The sequence below is a fragment of the Momordica charantia genome (assembly GCF_013281855.1).
Source record: "Momordica charantia cultivar OHB3-1 chromosome 6 unlocalized genomic scaffold, Mcharantia_2.0 BLBB01000006.1, whole genome shotgun sequence".
Taxonomy (NCBI): domain Eukaryota; kingdom Viridiplantae; phylum Streptophyta; class Magnoliopsida; order Cucurbitales; family Cucurbitaceae; genus Momordica; species Momordica charantia.
Genome location: NW_028275164.1, coordinates 25,022,791 through 25,041,265, shown reverse-complemented (window position 1 = coordinate 25,041,265; position 18,475 = coordinate 25,022,791). Strand labels below are relative to the sequence as shown.

The 18,475-nt window shown below is 31.9% G+C and overlaps 3 protein-coding genes across 6 annotated transcripts; 2 read left to right on the top strand and 1 right to left on the bottom strand.

Annotated features, from left to right (window-relative positions):
• The first annotated feature begins 2,602 nt into the window (after window positions 1-2,602).
• On the top strand, window positions 2,603-7,133 carry LOC111023924 (endoglucanase-like). Of its 3 annotated transcripts, none has more exons than XM_022301435.2 (8): window positions 2,603-2,985; window positions 3,444-3,656; window positions 4,185-4,385; window positions 4,477-4,554; window positions 5,303-5,455; window positions 5,555-5,663; window positions 5,763-5,929; window positions 6,649-7,133. In XM_022301435.2, the coding sequence occupies exons 1-8, from the start codon at window positions 2,767-2,769 to the stop codon at window positions 6,967-6,969; spliced, it is 1,461 nt and encodes a 486-aa protein (XP_022157127.1). In that variant the 5' UTR covers window positions 2,603-2,766; the 3' UTR covers window positions 6,970-7,133. The 3 variants fall into 3 exon arrangements, with proteins under 3 accessions (XP_022157127.1, XP_087981065.1, XP_022157126.1); XM_088124939.1 differs by having other exon boundaries at window positions 2,606-2,985; window positions 3,417-3,656; XM_022301434.2 differs by having other exon boundaries at window positions 2,606-3,000.
• Window positions 7,134-7,619: 486 nt separating this feature from the next.
• On the top strand, window positions 7,620-10,232 carry SPO11-2 (sporulation 11-2). Of its 2 annotated transcripts, XM_022301466.2 has the most exons (11): window positions 7,620-7,874; window positions 7,946-8,029; window positions 8,178-8,307; window positions 8,410-8,547; window positions 8,668-8,756; window positions 9,010-9,138; window positions 9,257-9,351; window positions 9,441-9,503; window positions 9,581-9,657; window positions 9,738-9,865; window positions 9,944-10,232. In XM_022301466.2, the coding sequence occupies exons 1-11, from the start codon at window positions 7,788-7,790 to the stop codon at window positions 10,076-10,078; spliced, it is 1,155 nt and encodes a 384-aa protein (XP_022157158.1). In that variant the 5' UTR covers window positions 7,620-7,787; the 3' UTR covers window positions 10,079-10,232. The 2 variants fall into 2 exon arrangements, with proteins under 2 accessions (XP_022157158.1, XP_022157159.1); XM_022301467.2 differs by lacking the exon at window positions 7,946-8,029.
• A 12-nt stretch (window positions 10,233-10,244) lies between these two features.
• Window positions 10,245-14,930, bottom strand: LOC111023946 (D111/G-patch domain-containing protein). The gene is made up of 11 exons (XM_022301471.2): window positions 14,751-14,930; window positions 14,572-14,656; window positions 14,270-14,346; window positions 14,151-14,175; window positions 13,991-14,075; window positions 13,794-13,860; window positions 13,333-13,429; window positions 12,420-12,598; window positions 11,515-11,745; window positions 11,306-11,422; window positions 10,245-10,610 (listed from the first exon to the last, which is right to left on the bottom strand). The coding sequence occupies exons 1-11, from the start codon at window positions 14,826-14,828 to the stop codon at window positions 10,545-10,547; spliced, it is 1,107 nt and encodes a 368-aa protein (XP_022157163.1). The 5' UTR covers window positions 14,829-14,930; the 3' UTR covers window positions 10,245-10,544.
• Window positions 14,931-18,475: the final 3,545 nt, after the last annotated feature.

Below are 18,475 nucleotides of genomic sequence, written 5' to 3'. Positions count from 1 at the left end.
GAGCAAAGTTAGACGAGCAAAAATAAATTTGACGGGTGAGTGCGTAGAATACATTTCAAACCAAATTTGTTTCGCAAATAATTTTTTGGTTTACAGTGTACTTCATCAATTAGTCAAATCAAATTTTATATGGTCTACTCACCTTTATTTTATCGCTATTAGCTTACTTTGTTATAAAATCTTGTGCCAAATCATAATGTAATAGTTTAATAAGTGTAAAGGGCATCAGTTTATTGTAATCACGATAATCATTTTTCAAAGGTAACTAAAACTTTTTGAAGTTGAAATACCGAATACTGAATCAACACTATCATCAAGGTTAAGTGATTAAATTGATTATTTAATAATAATTAATAGATCAATACCTTTCTATTTCTTTTTGCAATAAAAACAAATAAGAACGAAAAATAAGAAATAATTAGAAAAATAGTTGTTTTTATAAAAATCGAAAACAAGATACAGTGAATAAAAATTTAAAGGTTGTTTGATAACGACTTCTATTATTTATTATTTATTTTTTGTGTTTTTAGTTTAAAAAAATAAAAATCATATATGTTTTCTATAACGTTTTTTGTTTTTTGTTTTCAAAAATAAAAAACCGAAAGTGTTTGATAATCCTTTTTTGCTTTCTTTTTTAAAAAGTCCTAGAGTTGAAGAGATGTGCTAGAGAGAGAAAATCTATCAAAGTAGATATGACAATGAAATGAGTATGAGTCGGGATGCTCTCCCCTACGCACCTTGTACTTCTCGAAATTTTTAATTCTCATCCCCACCCATTCTCCGATTTCGAAATCAAGGTTGAGGACGAGGAATATCTTCATTTCAAGACGAAGATCTTCATGGAAAATATGACTCGTTTAGTAATAAAATTTTAAATATTTCTAGAATTTAAAAAATAAAAAAGAGTAATAAATATATATAAATTATTTTATTTACTGAAAACTTATTATTTACTAGTAAAGTTAATTAGTTTTAAAAATATTTAATACTTTATTCATAATTTTGTAAAAATAGTTAATAAAATATATATTTATTATTTAAAAAATGGAATCGGGGAGGGAGCTGAGGCATGGTAAGAAATACATTCTCTATTCTTCGATCGGGTACCCAACCTTCAGGAGGGTTTTTCATCCTTAATGTATGGACATGAAAAATAAAAGTTTAGAGAGAAAAAAAATTAAAAGAAATTTAAGAGAGTAAATTTAGAGAGATAAATTAAAAATTTTAGTATAGAAAAGTTAGAGAAAAAAAACGGGTGAGATTAAAATTAAAGACAAAAAGATAAAAGTTTTGAGAAAGGGAGTAAAGTTAAGAGCATATGACATGTTAAGAGAAATTAAGAAAGAAAATTAGAAAAAGAAAGAAAAATTATAGTGAGAAAAAAATTTAGACAAAAAATTCAAGATATATTTGTTAGTAGAGAAAAATAAATAAATAAAAAGAAAAAAATTATAATGAAAGAAAATTGAAAGATAAAATATTTAGATAGAGAAAAGTTTGAGATATATTTGCTAAATATAAAAATAGGTTAGAAAGAGAGAGAAAATATAAAAGGAGAAATTTTAGAGGGAGAAAAATGAAAGTGATATGTTAAATAAAAATATATAAAGATAAAATTTTGGAGAGAGAGAAATATAAATATTTTAAAAAGAGAAATTTATTTAGAGAGAAATATAAACTTTTTAAAAAGAGAAATTTATGAATGAAAAAATTTTAGAGTGAGAAAGAAATTTAAGAGAGAAATATGTGAAGAATAAAAATGAGAATTTGAAAAATAGAAACGGTTCTTAAAAGCTAATTTTTTTTAATTTACTTAGATATTAAAAAATGTTTAAAAAACATAAAATTTAATTGGTTATCAAAACAAACCTATTTTTCAAAAACAAAAATCAAAAGATCAAAAACATAAAATGAAATGATTACCAAACGGCTCTTATAAATTTAATTTTTGAACTCCCAATGTAGTGTCAATATTGTCCTTAATTTTAACAAGTGTTTAATGACCCTTAAAATTTTTTTAGTATAGTAGGAGAGATGGAGGATTCGAACCTCTCCGACTTGTAAAGAGGTAAATTATGTTTATCCTATTTTTATAAAAGAGAACTATATCATACCATATATGCTTTAACTAATTGAGTTATGCTCGCATTAGCATGGATCCCTAAACTTTCAATTTTGTATCTAATAGAGTTATTAAACTTTAAAACTTAAGTCTTTTAACTTTCAACTTTATGTTTAACAAATTCGTATATCTATTAGACATATAATTAAAAGGCCACACAAATTTAAAAAACAAATCAGTGAACTATTTGACAGGTAACTTAAAATTCGAGGACTTAATCAAGTTCTTTTAAAATTCAACTACTTATTAGACTTCTCAAAATGCGAGTTCTTATTATCGACACAATCCCTCAAGATCAAAAACTGAACTTGTAATTTCGACCAAAATATAAAACATAAAACAAGAAACAAAGTTGAAATGAAATGATGATGAACATGGTTTGACAAGACAAGATTACTACAAGTAGAGAATTAGGTTTTCCACATAAAAGTGGTAGTGGGATTGTATCTAAATGACGTTAAGGAAATGGTTTGGGAATTTGGATATTGTCTCAAAATTCAAACACCCTTCCATCATTCCCAACCGAATTCCCTTCCCCCACACCATCTCCATTCTTTCATCTTCTATAAGTAATACCAATCTTCTTTTCTTTCTCTCTAACTTTTATCCTTTCCCCATCCATTCATAATCCATCTTCTAAATTCATGGAGCTGGGACGTCGATCCGCGATATGGGATACTTGGATCATCTGCAGCGCGGTGTTCGTCGCCTCTCGTGGGGTTGCAGAACACGCCTTTAACTACGGCGATGCGCTTGGCAAGGCCGTGTTGTTCTTTGAGGGACAGCGGTCGGGAAAGTTGTCAGAAGCGCAACGAGTCAAGTGGCGTGGTGACTCTGCACTCTCCGATGGAGGCCTTGAGAATGTAGGAGAAAAAACGGTTATTTCTGTTGAAATATTAAACTCAAAGTTTAACGTATTGCTTATACTTCAAAGCTTGTGGCAAATCTGATCTATTCATTAAACTCGAAGATAATTGATTACAATAGAATTTATCTTTTATTCATATTCATATTTTTAACATTATGGCTCACGAAATTAGATACACTCTGATAATTATATTGACTATATCACGTTAAACTAATCATGAATCATGGGTTAACTCATTCGTCCAAAATGACAAGGAATATGTTCAAATCTAATGATGTCAATCATCTTAGAAACAGTTGTCTTATAAACTACCTCGTAAAATTTATCTTTTTATTAATGTTGTGTACTATTTTTTTTTTATTCACCTCAACTTAATTTTTAAATTTATTGGTGATTTAATCGATGTCTAAAATTTTTCTTTCATAGCATTTGGAGGGTGGTTTTTTTGGGCAGGTGAATTTGGTAGGCGGTTACTACGACGCGGGCGACAATGTGAAATTCGGGTGGCCGATGGCGTTCACGGTGGCGTTGCTGAGTTGGACGGCGGCGGAATATGAGGAAGAGATAGCGTCCGTGAAGCAGCTGGATCACCTCCGGAGCTCCGTCCGGTGGGGCGCAGACTTCATATTGAGAGCTCATACTTCACCCACCACACTCTATACTCAGGTTTTTATACATTTCAATTTAAATAAAGAAAAAGAACTATTTTTTTTATCACAAAATAGAAAAGAAAAACAATAGAATAGTTCAACTAGTCAAACATTTCAATTACTTTTAAGTTTCACCCATGTTTTTTTTTCTATCTACCTTTTAGAAACATTTTTTTAAATCTAAGATAAAATTTAAAAACTAAAAGAAAAAATAGTTTTCAAAAACTTGTTTCGATTTTTAAAATTTGGATAAGAATTCAAATGTGTTTTTAGAAAAGGTCAAAACGTACTAAAAAATTGTGAACAGATAACAAAATTGTTAAAAACATAAAATTGATTAGAACTTATCATTTAAACTTACGTTGTTCCTCCTTAATATATAATAGTAGAAACTCGTCAAAAGCGAGCATAACTCAACGGTAGGGATAAGGACAAAATTGCTCCTTCCCAAGCCAAATTTTATTTAAAATATATTCAAAAATTAGAAAAGTCTACGTGGAAAAGAGAAATGAAAATATAATTTGCATTATGGGGATGGGGACAGGTCGGGGACGGAAATAGCGATCATCAGTGCTGGGAGCGGCCGGAGGACATGGACACTCCCCGAACGCTTTATAAGATAACGCCAAATTCTCCCGGAACGGAAGCCGCCGCCGACGCCGCCGCCGCGCTCTCCGCCGCTTCCATCGTCTTCAACCGCGTCGACGCCAACTATTCCAGAACTCTACTTCAACACTCCAAATCTGTGAGAATTAATTTTACAAAATTATTATTATTATTATTATTATTTGTTTTTTTTTCCCAATTTTGAAACGTCGTCGTTCTTACATGGGCAGTTGTTTCAGTTTGCTGACCGGTTTAGAGGATCCTACTCTGCTTCTTGTCCATTCTACTGTTCTTATTCAGGCTATCAGGTAATTAATATTAAATAATGGAAAATTTTTGTCCTTTTTGGAAATAGGTGTTCAGGGTGGGGCAAGGTTAGAGATGACTTTTCCATTTAGCTTCCTATCTATTTTTTTTTTCTTTTTTTTAATGCTTGTTATAGTATGTTACTTTTTAAGCCTTTAATTTTAATTAAATTAGTGTGTATATATAAAATTAGATTATAGTTCAATGTATATTATATAAATTTTATTATTTTTCAACTATATATATATTTGTGAAGCTTTAGCATATCGTGCCAATTTAGTATTTCTTTAAAAAAATTGAAAAATTAGTAATCAAATAATATTAAATAAAATATTAATTGTGTTTTAATTAAATGACTTCAAAAGATTGAGGACACAAGGATGAAGAAGGAAGGGCCAGAGATTTGGGGATCATTTTTTTTTAATACAACATGTGGGATGGAAGATCGAATTCATAATCTTCAGATATAGGTCAATTATCCTATGCTCGCTTTGGCGAAAAAATTCTTGGTATAAAAGTAATGGTGACAAGTTCATCTCATTCATATAGAATTAAAAAATATCATATAGTTTTGATTTACATTTATAGAAAATGTAACATCGTGCTGTTATAGAGATATAAGGAGATATGAGGAGGTCGGTTGTCCAAACAATGCACGTCCCCCCTCTCAGTATCGTCTCAAAGTCAGAAAAAAAAGAAAGGAAAAAGAAATCCATTATCATTTATTACATGTGTTTTATTGTGTTGTAGGATGAGTTGCTATGGGCTGCGGCTTGGCTATACAAAGCAAGTGGAAGTAGCAAATACTTGAATTATGTTTCAAGCAATCAAGGTTGGAGTCAGGCTGCGTCTGAATTTAGTTGGGACAACAAATTTGCTGGAGCTCAAACATTATTAGCAAAGGTCTCTACTTTAATCAAAGAAACAAAAATATTTTATACTTAAACATATATGAGAGTGACAATCACATTATTCTAATACCTTCGACGACTATATTTATAGGAATTCTATCAAGGAAAGAAAGAGTTGAGCAAGTTTAAGAACGATGCAGAATCGTTTATTTGCACGGTGATGCCTGGTAGCAGCTCTTCTCGGATTTCAACGACGCCTGGTATAAATTTGAGAGCTTCCTCTATGAAAATATCAACTCATTCAAAAAATAATTGGTGAAAGCTTCATGATGAACTTGCCAAATTTTGTTATTTTGTAGGTGGGCTTCTTTTTGTAAGAGACAGTAGCAATTTGCAGTATGTGTGTAGCTCTTCCATGGTGCTTTTCATCTACTCTAGGCTCTTAGACAAAGCTGGTGTTGGTGGAGTCCATTGTGGATCCAAATATTTCCCCTCTTCTCAGATCAAAACTTTTGCAAAATCGCAAGTAAGTTTTGGAGGATTTTCACTATGATAAATTTGAGTTTTCATGAAAGTAAGTAAAAAGAAATGAATATAAGAAAAATATCATAAAATATTGGAGGCGCGTTTTTCTGGTGCGAAAACACGGAATGTTTGGAATTTTTGTACATTTATGATCTTTTTTTTACGTCACGAAACAAAAAAGATTTCGTGACATTTTAAGAAGTCATAAAATGTTGAGGCATGTTTTTTTTTCTTATTTATAGATTCTTTTGGTAAAAAAATGGAATTTAATGATACTCATAGAAAATATCATAAAATGTTGAGGTGAATTTTTTGTGAAAAAGATAGAAGAATTATGGATGATTACATACCTAGGATTTAATTTATTTTAACCTAACTCATTTAAGAAAGTACATGAAAGGATAGTTAAAATAGTGTTTTAAATACCTTATGTAGACATTTTTAATTAGTAAGAAAATAACGTACAAAATATTGATAAGCATATCTAATAAGTTAAAAATATTTTTTTTTTAATCATTCACCATACTTATAAAGTTATCTTTTCTATATCTAATATTAATAGTCTAGATAGGTTGAGTTCTTTTAAATCAAATCTAATATATTAATATATTAAATATATTCATAGAGAAACAATGTTTGACGATATATTAAAATTAATGTTTAAATTAACTTGCCTTACCTAACCACTTAAATTAAATCACTATTTTTTCTATGGTGAAGGTGGATTATATACTAGGGGAAAATCCCTTAAAGATGTCATACATGGTAGGATTCGGTAGCAAATATCCTTTACAATTGCATCATAGAGCCTCATCCATCCCTTCAATAAAAGCTCACCCAACAAAAGTTGGTTGCAACGACGGCTATTCGAATTATTTTCATTCAAACAATCCAGATCCGAACACACACATCGGTGCCATAGTAGGAGGTCCGAATTCAAATGACCAATTCAGTGATTTGAGAACAGACTACTCTCATTCTGAACCTACGACTTATATGAATGCAGCTTTTGTTGGTTCGGTTGCAGCTTTGGTTGCATAATGCAATCACATTGGACCTGCTTAATTTATAAGATATAGTTGAAACTTTCCCTATTTTATATTGTGTGGTGCAAAGGGTCTAAAATTGTGGTCATGATTATTGTTATAAACTTATGTATTGATGACCTTGTGAAATAAAATAAAAGTTTATTGTGTGTGTAATAAGTTTAAAACAAATTGTTGATTTACTAAGTATGTTATTTATTTTCTATAATTATCTCTCCAGAGAGGATTTTATTAATTTCACGTCAACTCCAATGGCGGTCCATGGCTGACGTGGTGTGAAGTACGTTGTTGAAAACTGTTCAATTTGTCAGATAAACTTTTTGAATAATTTGTTAGGTGAAGTGGCATTGTGTGATTTTGTTGATATCTCTAAAATCATGAGTTTGAGCTATGGATACAACATTTCTCCAAACATTTTTTTTTCTATAATTAAATCGACAATAAATAATAATAATATTTTCTTAAATAAACTTATTAGTTTCATGCTTTCTCTAACACCATATGGAATTAAATCAAATCCTGGGATTCCCACCACACGTTTATTATAATTAAATTACTACTTTTACCCTTACTTCATTTAAATTACTACTTTTACCCTTACTTCATTATTTATTAATATTAAATAGGGATGGAACTCATAAGTATATATTATATATCAAAGTTACGTTCATTTTGACTATTATTATTTTAATTTAAAAAAAAGATTAATAAGCCAGAATGGTGCAGTAGTAATTTTTATAAACATGGCCTAGAATCTAGATGATGTCCAAGAGGCTAGATATTTAACTCAAAAAGATTCAAAAATTGAATAGAATGGAACCGGCGGGTTTATTCAAATCCTCCATGAGATTTTTCTCCGATCAAGAACTCTGCTACGCCGATATCCTCACTCCTCAAGAGGTAAGCTATACAACTCTCATCTCTGCTCTCCGATCCGTGTTCTTCCGTCCCCAGCATTGATTTCGATGCAGGTCCTGGCGAGAATTCAGGTAGCGGTCCTCAATTTCCTCAGAATTCTCACCTCCTCCACTCCTGCCATCTCAAATCTTCCTCTGGTACGACGCTTTTTAGGTTGCTGAGAAGAAATCAGTCGATACGAGTTTTATGAACTTTTAAGTTCTGGTTCTTTCCGTGTTTGCAATCGGATACTATTTTCTGCGACCGGACAGGCTACTGAGTTGGAAATTGTGTTCGATTGGACAGATTGATCGAAGATCGAGCAACAGCGGGGTGAATCGAGGAATTTTGACGGATGTATCGTGGATTTACCTTTCGCACTCTTTTTGCACGAGGTCTTTGATGAGAGCCAATGCTGCTGAGGCTTTTGTTAGAGGTAATGTAACCGATGTCTAATCTTCGACGATCAGATTTTCTAAATGATGATTTGCCAGCCTCTGTTTTGGTCTCTTCCGATCTTTTCCTCTTTGTGCTTTAGTGTGGAAGCTGATGGAGATGTGCTCTCAGATTCTGCTTCAGGAAAAGCGAGTGACGCAGAGGGAGCTCTTCTACAAGCTACTCTGTGATTCACCTGCTTATTTCCCGACTCAATTGCATGTCAATAGGACAATTCAAGGTGATTTTTCTCCTTTCTTGGTGGTTTTAAGGTTTTATTCGATGAACAGAAACTGTTTCCTGTCTTGGATCCTAAAACTGTATTGAACTTAATGATTGAATTTGAGTAGTTTTAGTGCAGATGTTGTAGCGTTACTTCGATGCAGCCGTTATAGCCTTGGAATTATGGCATCTAGCAGGGGACTCGTCGCCGGCCGTCTACTGCTGCAGGCACATTGCTCTGTCTTTCATATTGGTTTGGTTATTTACATTTCACCATTACATATATTTGCATGAAGTGAAAATCGGCTTGTATTGAGTCCTTCTTGATCTTCTTTCACACGACAATTAAATCCTTGAAATGAGGCGATTGACAATACAAGTTTAGTTTTGTAACTTGGTCTCTAGCCAACACGCACTTTAAAGGTTTCTTGAACTAAATTCTTGGACGTTGAATCCTTCCTAAACAATTTAATTGCTCTAGGAGCCAGGGGATGAAGTTGTGGACTGCGCTGCCTGTGGACCTTCTGGATATGCTATTTCTGGTGACTTGAACCTGCTGCAGAAGTTGACTCTGAAGACTGACGCTCGGTACATAATTGTAGTCGAAAAGGTAAAATTTCTCAACTTATGAGTTGCTAATTAGTTATACTCGTGAGAGAAAACAATAATGTAGAAGATGTAGTTGATCCTAATCTGAGCAAAAATGTCGAACATTATTGGTTATACAGCATGCGATCTTTCAGCGGCTGTTGGAGGATCGTGTTTTCAATCACTTTCCGAGTATTCTTATCACAGCCAAAGGATATCCAGACATAGCCACAAGGTAATTTCATCCACCAGTTGTTCCAAAACTGCAGTTCCTCGTTGCCTTGATGGTGATAACAACTTAAAACTTATGAACTGCCTCCTCAGGTATTTTCTTCACAGAATTAGCGAAGAGTTTCCCAATCTACCAATTCTGGGCCTAGTTGATTGGTATGAATCTCTTTTACATCAACTCACCAACAAACTCTAGAATTCTCTTCTTACTTTTAGCTTTCTGGGTTCTTAAGGAACCCTGCTGGATTGGCCATATTATGTACCTTCAAGTACGGAAGTATTGGGATGGGCTTGGAGGCATACAGATACGGCATGTCTCATTCATTTTGATTCTTCTAATCCACTCCTGATCTCAGATTATAAAACTGAAGAATCTCTATACTTTACCAGCTTGCAATGTTAAATGGCTAGGAGTACGAGGAGACGATTTACAACTGCTACCCCAAGAATCTTTGGTTTCACTCAAGCCCCGGGACCTACAAATTGCCAAAAGTTTGATGTCCTCGGAAACATTACAGGTGTGTACTTTATTCAATATCTCTTGATTCTTTGGCATTTTAGGTTATCAAAATCCTTAGAATACATAAAATTGGCAGGATAATTATCGTGAAGAGCTGGCTTTAATGGTCGATAGAGGGCAAAAGGCTGAAATTGAAGCTTTGTACCACAATGGATTTGATTATTTGGAGAAGTACATAGCTAAAAAGATTGTTCAATTTAATTACATCTGACATTAATTTCAGCCTAGAGAATAGGGGGTTTTTTGGTATGCTTTTAAGATGTGATTCTAAAAAAATTTTGCTGGTAAGATTGCAGAGTAGAAACCACGCTTTAATTGGGAAGAAAAAAATGAAAGAATATATAAAGGGCATAAAAAAAAAAGAACCATTTTCAAGATGCATATAACATTTGGTTGTAACTTGTAGCAGCCAAATTTGGATATAATTTAGAATCCAATACCATAATCCAATGAACATAATAATACAAATAATTAAAGCTCTTTCTATCATGGCCTCTGCCTACTTATAATCAGCCGTTGGTTGAGGCAGAAGAAATAAATGGTTGATGCCTGATGGGACAAAATTCAGTTTAAAAAGAAAAAATTACCACAAGAGAGCATATAGAACTGTCCTCTAATCTCTCTGCAATATACAGATCGCCACAGGTATTTAATTTTCATACTACACTACAAAATTGTCAACCACGCCTAGACCGCAGAGTTACTCTTTTCCCCTCTACCAAAAACTTCCCACTGCTCTCAAGCTGCAACCACAAACGTGAAAAAATAACACCAATTGCCATCAAGGAATTTATACTTCAACGAAGTTTTAAATGAAAAACCAAGCTCCAATGCAAGAAAATGAAGATAAAAAAAGTTTAAAATACTATTTTGATCCTCCTACTTTTGACTTTAGTTCATTTTAGTCCTTATATCACCAAAACGTCCATGTACTTATAAAAGTGAATAATTTAGTCCCTATTTGCAATATTTTATACACAATAGAAATCCTTTAATACGAATTTATGGCTACATTTCAAGAAATTTTAGAGGGTGAAGTGTTATGCTAAAATTATGATCATGAGAAATGACATAAAAGTGAAAATAATTGACCAAAATGGTCACTTTAAAAAAGTACAAGAACCAAGATGGACATTTTGAAAGTATACAAACCAAAAAGCACAAGGTCAAATGGACATTGAAAGTACAAAAACCAAAATGGACGTTTTCAAAGTACAAAAATCAAAATGAACCAAAGCCAAAATTATCAGGACCAAAATAGTATTAAAACCAAAAAAAAATAAAAACAAGCCTTCAAAATGTTTTTTAGATAAGATAAGAAAAAAAACCTTCAAATGACAAGCTCTACACAAAAAGATCCTAAACAAAAACATAAACTTCTAATTGAAATTAAAGTATCGTCCAAATACTTAGCACATGAGAAAGGCTATAACTGTACCTTCTGTTTCAAATAAGCAAGAGCATCTTTCTTAGAAGAATAGTTTGAAAAAACTGAAGTGGCACGTTCATCAATTAAAGCTTTCAGCTGTTTCAGCTTTAAAGAATCCCCAGGTACCTGCAATAGTAATAAGAACCAACATCACTTATGCCTCTAGAGAAACATATAAACAAAAAAAATAATAACTCCAAACTATTGGAATAACATACTTGGCCGAGAATTGTTTTACACAACTTTCTCAACTTCACTTTCTGCTGCCCTTCCGATTTTTCTGCACCGAAGGATTCATCATACTTCCGTTTCGCGGGAGGGGCAGCGTCACCAGAGTCCTCGTCATCACTTTCGTCGAAGGAAGTCTTTTTCCCCTCAAAGTAGCAGCCAGCTATTTTCTTTGGTCTACTCTTAATACCCAGTCCTTGCTTTCCTGTTGTGGCTTTATCCTATAATTTCCAAAATTGAAAAAGGATTAGGTTCCTCTGTGAAAGAATGCATGACCCCATGAACAGAAGACGGATACCGTTGCACCATTTACACTCCAGTTTATTATTCACCAAAGTTATATTATATACATGGAAGTCATATCTCATCAGTCTCCCATACCCACACCATGTCCATCGAAATCAAAATTTTAAGTTTCTGCTACTATTTTGTTTTTATAATAAACCAAACTTTCTTGAGAAAAAAAGAAAGAACTGAGAGTAAGATATAAACATATAAACTAGGTTTCCAAACAATTTTATAACTCAAACCAACCAACCCAAACAATTTATTAGTTAAGTTGATCAGCATTTTTTGAGATCAGGTTTCTTGAATGCCTCAATACGAAACAAAATAAACGTCATCCTACATGATTCAACATCTTGTTAAAAATTATTAATGTATTTTCAAATAATTATATTCCTAAAAAGTAAAAACCGAACATGATAATTTTCACAGTCAAACTTGATTATTTTCCACTTCAATTTCTTTGTACCACCATTACTTATTCTTCGTTGAATATTAAGAGATGTAATAATACCACAGAAAGATCAAGTGATAAATAGAGTATATATAGTAACATAACAAGTACTATGATTCCAAAAATTCATAGAATATAATTTGAAGATGGACATACTTGGACAAGCTTGTACAGATTCTCTTGATCATCTTCATGAAAGGCGATTCTCTCATGCATATTCTCTGTGCTTTTGGCTTGAAGGCATTTTCTTCGTTTAGATTCTGCACCCAAATATCCTCCAGACACAAATCCATATTTATAGCCCCACCATTCAGAAGAAACACCATCTTTCTTTTCTGTAAAAACACAGCAAGTCCTAGTCCATTCAGAATATGGTTTAGGTTTCCTTCGAGATGAGAGACAAGAATATTAGTTCTATACCAACTGCATCTAATATCTCCAAACCCGACCCACGACAATGGCTACTAAATTCGGAAGAAATTAGTTTAAGGGTTCAACATGAGAGAGAAATTTAATGGGGTTTTCCTACTGTTGGACTCTGTGGCTACTTTTACAAAGAAAAAGACAGGAAAATAAATAGAAGATAGTAACCCACAAATCAAGACCTTGGGAACTTGCTCAAGGTGGTTTAGATTTAAATCCACAAATGTTAACCCATAAAGTATTTGCTGGAAAATTATAGGAATCGGAGAATTGGAAAAGAAATTGCGCCAAAAACTTGAACAACAAGAAATGCTGAAATAATCCCAAGTAATTCAAGGAACTTCAACTTGGGCACTTCCCTATCAAACAAGCTCAAATCCAAACAACTAAACCTTTCATCTTTCTAACTCACTTTATTTATAGACCCACCCCCACCAACGAGCTACTTGTTCTACAACCAGGGGTTTAACTAATCTAAAATAATACTAAAATATGTACAATAGAACACAAAATAAATCTGAAAATGACGTACAATTAAAATTTAACAAACGTTTAGCACTTACTTGAAAAGGAGATAAAAGTTGTAAATAAATAAAATACAGTATAAGACAAGGCAAGAATTGCATCCCTCCAGAAAAATTAGTACCTCCAACAGCAAGGATTTCAATTTCGGATTCTTCTGATGACTCTGTTTCAGTTTCTAGATTAGAACTTGTTTGTGGCAACTCCTCCACTTTTTTTACCTGCATTGCAGATATACACTTTAAGATCCGGCCTATCACATTCTAACATTCATATATAGAAGCCACACATAATTTGAGCAAAATAATTGATCCACTTATTAGTACGAGTTGCTACAACCATCTAATCAGCTACATTTGAAAGCCTAAAATAACTGTTTATGAAATTAGAAATAACCCATAAAGAAAAGCAGCAGGGAAAAGAGAAATCCAGTGAGAGGACGATGGGTGGAGAGAATAAGGGGAAAACTCATCATTTGTATTTCGTTAGATCTCTTAGTTGACAAGGAAAGAATAACACCCCCACCCCCCAAAAATAAACAAAAAAATTAATATAGTGATTTTAGAGTTGAACTTCAAAACTTACAAGGATCCCTTCAAGATCCTTGGAAGAATATGCGTTGACGAGCTTTCCTCTCTCTCTTCTCTTGTATCTGGCAAAAATGCAAAATGTATATCTCCATGTAATTAAATTATCAAGTGGAGAATAGGAAAATTTTCTTCGGTATACAACTCGAGTGATGGGATGAAGATATAAAATGAGTAGAATACAACAGGACCAACCTTCCTTGTGGTCGTGTTGCCTTGATAACCTGATCATCAGTTGCATCGTTTACAGTTTCCACCGAAGTGCCATCTTTCTCCACACCTGAAAATCATGGAGCCATTACATCAGGAAACAACATACTCGAGCAATACCGAAACCAATTCTCAAAGTTATTACCTTGCTCAGTGTTTTGTACTGCTTGCTGCAATAAAAAAAGAAAATTTTAAGCTACTCTCAGAAGTCAGAACATACACAAAATTAAGAAGAGACAGAAAATAGAGAATGGTAGGAAATACCACTTTCAGCCTCTTCAAGATGTTGTCGAATTGTGTGGTATCAAAAGCCCAAGGGTTGTGCTTCTCAGTGCCAATTCCTATCAAATGAAAGGCACAAAATATAAGTCAAAATTCTCCAAAATTCATTCATAAAAGGTTCATGATCAGATTCATCCTAACTATCTAAAACTGGTACTGCTTTGGAAACCCTTTCACGTATCTCAATGCCATAAAATCTTTGTAAAATCTAGCCATGAGTCAGCTATATTTTCTAGTACAAAACAAAAGAAAAAGCAAAGTACAGAAAAGGATGTTAGGGCAACCGGAAGTGTCTTGTTTATTTTTGACTCGAACGTGGCCTTTGATGCCTTGCTTGTCCTTGCCAAGGCCCTCTCCTTCTTCCCAGCCCTGATTTGAACACAGAGAATTGGATGTTAGAGGGAATGAGGGAAAAATTCATGCGAAAAGATTCGTAGAAAGAGGAGGAAGGAAAAGGAAGTACCATTTGCTTCATCAGGCGGAAAGCGGCGGACTGTCTTGCGACGCCGACGTAGCAGAGAGGAGCTTCGGGAGCAGCCATGGCTGCTGCTTCGTTCTATGGTCTCCTCAGGTTCAGGAAGCAAACAGTTCGTTCGTTCGAGACACTCCGGAAACCTAAACCAGGAGCGACAACATTTTTCGAGGGTTTATGTGTTTATATTTTCAGAATTTTTATTAGGTCAGGTTTTTTATTTTTATTTTTTAAATATGTGATTTATATATATCATAAATTTTCAATTTCATTTCGTTCGATTTTTTTTTCCACCATATTGCATTCCACCAGCAATAATTGACATATATCTTCAATTAAAAGAGAAGAGGGTGAGATTACATAAAAATCTACCAAAATAAAATACTTAAGCATAAAATTAAGTTGATCCATGCACAATATTCACTATTTAAATAACTCACTCAGAAATCACAAATTTCAACTAAAAACCTTTCTTATGTTGTGTTTCTTTCAAATCTCATCAATTCTATATGTTTTATAATTCATTTAATACATTGGGTAAATTTTACAATTTGTTTAAAGCTTAAGACAAAAATTGCAATAAATTTTAGAATTTTAGATAAATATTACAACATTTATCTAAGTTTAAATGTCAATATGATGAAATATAACATAGGATAAATTTTAATTTTTCCAATGTATATAACAATTAGTATCTAACTTTTTCTTAATAATTCTCAATTTGGTTCTTAATTTTGTACCACTTTCCTATCAGCTCTTAAAATATAAAAAAAGATCCATAAGAGTCCTTTCATAAAATAAATAAAATAAAATTTTAAATTTGTTAAAAGATAGTTGTTATTAAATATTTATTTTATTAATATTGATAGATGGGTTGCATCACTGATTTGTCAGACAACGAGCTTTACATATCTTTTTATTTAGTACAAAATGTGGGGGGTGGGGCATCGAACTCATACAACCTTTTAGTTGAAGATATATTTCAATTACCACTAAACTAGATTCGTTTTGGCACAAGCTTTACATAAAACAAATATTGAATGATATATCAAATTTTTGTTAGTCGTTGGTTATAAATTTTTTACATAATAATTTAATTGAGAAATTCTAATATATTAAAAATAAATTTGATCATATTAAAAGATTCAGAAACACCCTTGATTTGAGATCTATGTCCAGCTATGCTCATTTTAGTAAGTATAATTTAGTTCTTAAATTTGGTAGTTATTTTCGTTTTTCAAACTCTCAAATATTTTAGTTTATTGATCTTCAAATATTTTGTTTTCTTTTAATTAAATTTTGCATTAAAAACTATAGCTTTTTTGTAAAAAAAAAAAAAAAAGTTACTTCATTAAAGATAAATAATTTAGTCAGATTCTGAAACCAACGTTTCTTCTTCTACTTTTGAAGTTCTTCGAATGATTGTATGCGGCAACGTACTGTACTGTAGTCTTTAATTTCTAGAAGATTAGATATCAAATATATGAATTAAATTTATTTAATCTATTAGTTTAAGTTTTTGGATTGAGTGGTAGTTTATTCATCCTAATATAGATGGTCCCTCAGTTCCTCGGCAGCACCTCGAGGTGCATTTTGTTGTCTTACATGAGACTCGGGAAAATTTAATTTAATTCAACATCTATACATTAACCATATGTGTCGAGATCAAGTTTTTGTTTAATAATTTAATTACAAAATTTGAGTGAAAATTAAAATGACATTTATATGCCAAAGTTATTGATGTGATGTTTTATGATAAGATAAAAAAAGGCACCACACATATGATAGAACTTAAACCTTATTTTTGGTATTCGTAAAAATAGCAACTAAATTTTTTTAGTACAACAAGTGGAGGTAGGAGATCAAACTTACAACATTTTAATGGTAGATATACAACAATTACCGTTTTAACTATACTCGGTTTTGACCTATTAAGTAATCTTAGTAAATATCTAAAAATAATAAAATAACTATTAATACTAATTAATTAAACAATAATATTCAAACCATTACAGAGAAAATTAGGGACAATACTAACTTACTTGAACATGGAGCGCTAAATTCGGAGTTGACACTATTGTGAGGATGACAACATCACAACATTGTCCTATATCCCACAAGCTCCTGGTCTATGATTAGGTCACTCCACTATTATCTTACAAGTATATTCACGATTTATTTACACAAAATACTTTAAAATGATTAACGTCTTTGATCTTATTCAATTTACTATACATCTTAGTATTTTTTGATAATGTTATGTCCAATCGATTCATTTTAGATGGAGAAAATAAAAACAAACCTTTGTGAGAGAATGAAATTTTCAAAAAGCTTAACTCATTTTAAAAAGTCAATGGGATTTTAAGTCTGAAGTTTGGAATTTTACCCCATCAAATAAATAAATAAACTTAGTTCAATAGAGTAATCTGATGTTTTTTCTTTTCTTCATTGGAGGTAGCACTTCCATATTCCATCATGTGTGTATGTTTGAAAAGTGAATAAACATTAAAAATTTATGCAAATTTTGATCACAATAATTAAGAAGAAGAAAAATTAAAAGGTGTTTGAGATGACATTTTAATTCTTCCGAGTAATCATTACAATTTTTATGTGAAAATCATTTCTTTTTTGTTTCTTTATCATTTTTTTAAAAGAATACTCCCCAACTTATTTAAATCACTAGATTAGGATATTAAATTTTGGTATAGACGAAATTTTCATAATATCATAAATAAATGGATAAGTTATAAAAAAAATGTCATTAATAAAAATATAATATTAATATTAATAATTTTAGACTTATTTTTAAAATAGCAAATTTGTTTACTAGTTAATTTAAATACTTGTTATGAATTTTTGTTTTTATAATTTTTTAAGAAACATTCATCGACATCAATATTTTATCGTTATATCTATCAAGATTTACAAAAAACTGAGATTTCAGCATTTCTATATTATTTAAAACCTCGACTCAAAGATATAAAAGGCCACCTAAAAGAATTGAGTGTAACATAAAATAAGTAATTTGTAAATAGTGAAAGTCATACCTTTAACCGGTTATAACCATCCTGAATTAGTTCATTTATTCAAAGAGACCAAGGTAAGTAAAAAAAAGATTCAAAGAGAATGAGTTCAAACTTCATGATGGTTGAGAATCATAATTAATTTTCCATGTGTTTTCTTAACAACTAAATATAATAGGGTCAGACGCTTGTCCTATGAAGTAATTAGTCGAAGTATGTGTAAGTTGGTCCGGACACGGAGGAAAAAAAACCTTCAAACTAATTTACAATATTATTATAGTGACCAGAGAAATCTATTTTTTTTAGTAATATAGTTCATATGACCATATGTGATATTTTGGGGATTTAGGCAATTAGGTGTCGACTTAGGACACTTTTCAATTTTATTTGATTTTGTTGTTAAATTCTGTAAGTTCTCTCTATTGCCTCAAAAAAACAACAAAAATTTTATCTCTTCTTTTTTAGATTTTGACAATGTTATTTTGTATCACTATGTTAGATACTTTCATAATTAGGTTTAGACTTTTTCTTTTTAATTTTCCCGGCACGAGGGCCCGAACGTCAATCTTGGATATTAACACTTAGGCTTCTTGATACCATGTGCCAACCCTAAGAGAGCTTAATCAAGTAGAACCGGATTGCACTGCTGGATGCTCCGATCGAATTTTCACCCTATTCACCAAGGACTATTTT

Excerpts from the sequence above, each read along its gene's own strand:
- LOC111023924 (XM_088124939.1), top strand. The coding sequence starts at position 2,767 with ATGGAGCTGGGACGTCGATCCGCGATATGGGATACTTGGATCATCTGC. Across the intron at positions 2,986-3,416 it reads CCGATGGAGGCCTTGAGAAT|CATTTGGAGGGTGGTTTTTT; the intron begins GTAGGAGAAAAA and ends TTTCTTTCATAG. Across the intron at positions 4,386-4,476 it reads TACTTCAACACTCCAAATCT|TTGTTTCAGTTTGCTGACCG; the intron begins GTGAGAATTAAT and ends TTACATGGGCAG.
- SPO11-2 (XM_022301466.2), top strand. The coding sequence starts at position 7,788 with ATGGAACCGGCGGGTTTATTCAAATCCTCCATGAGATTTTTCTCCGAT. Across the intron at positions 9,352-9,440 it reads TATCCAGACATAGCCACAAG|GTATTTTCTTCACAGAATTA; the intron begins GTAATTTCATCC and ends CTGCCTCCTCAG. Across the intron at positions 9,866-9,943 it reads TGTCCTCGGAAACATTACAG|GATAATTATCGTGAAGAGCT; the intron begins GTGTGTACTTTA and ends TAAAATTGGCAG.
- LOC111023946 (XM_022301471.2), bottom strand. The coding sequence starts at position 14,828 with ATGGCTGCTCCCGAAGCTCCTCTCTGCTACGTCGGCGTCGCAAGACAG. Across the intron at positions 14,657-14,750 it reads TCCGCCTGATGAAGCAAATG|GGCTGGGAAGAAGGAGAGGG; the intron begins GTACTTCCTTTT and ends TGTTCAAATCAG. Across the intron at positions 10,611-11,305 it reads TTGCTTATTTGAAACAGAAG|CTTGAGAGCAGTGGGAAGTT; the intron begins GTACAGTTATAG and ends TTGTGGTTGCAG.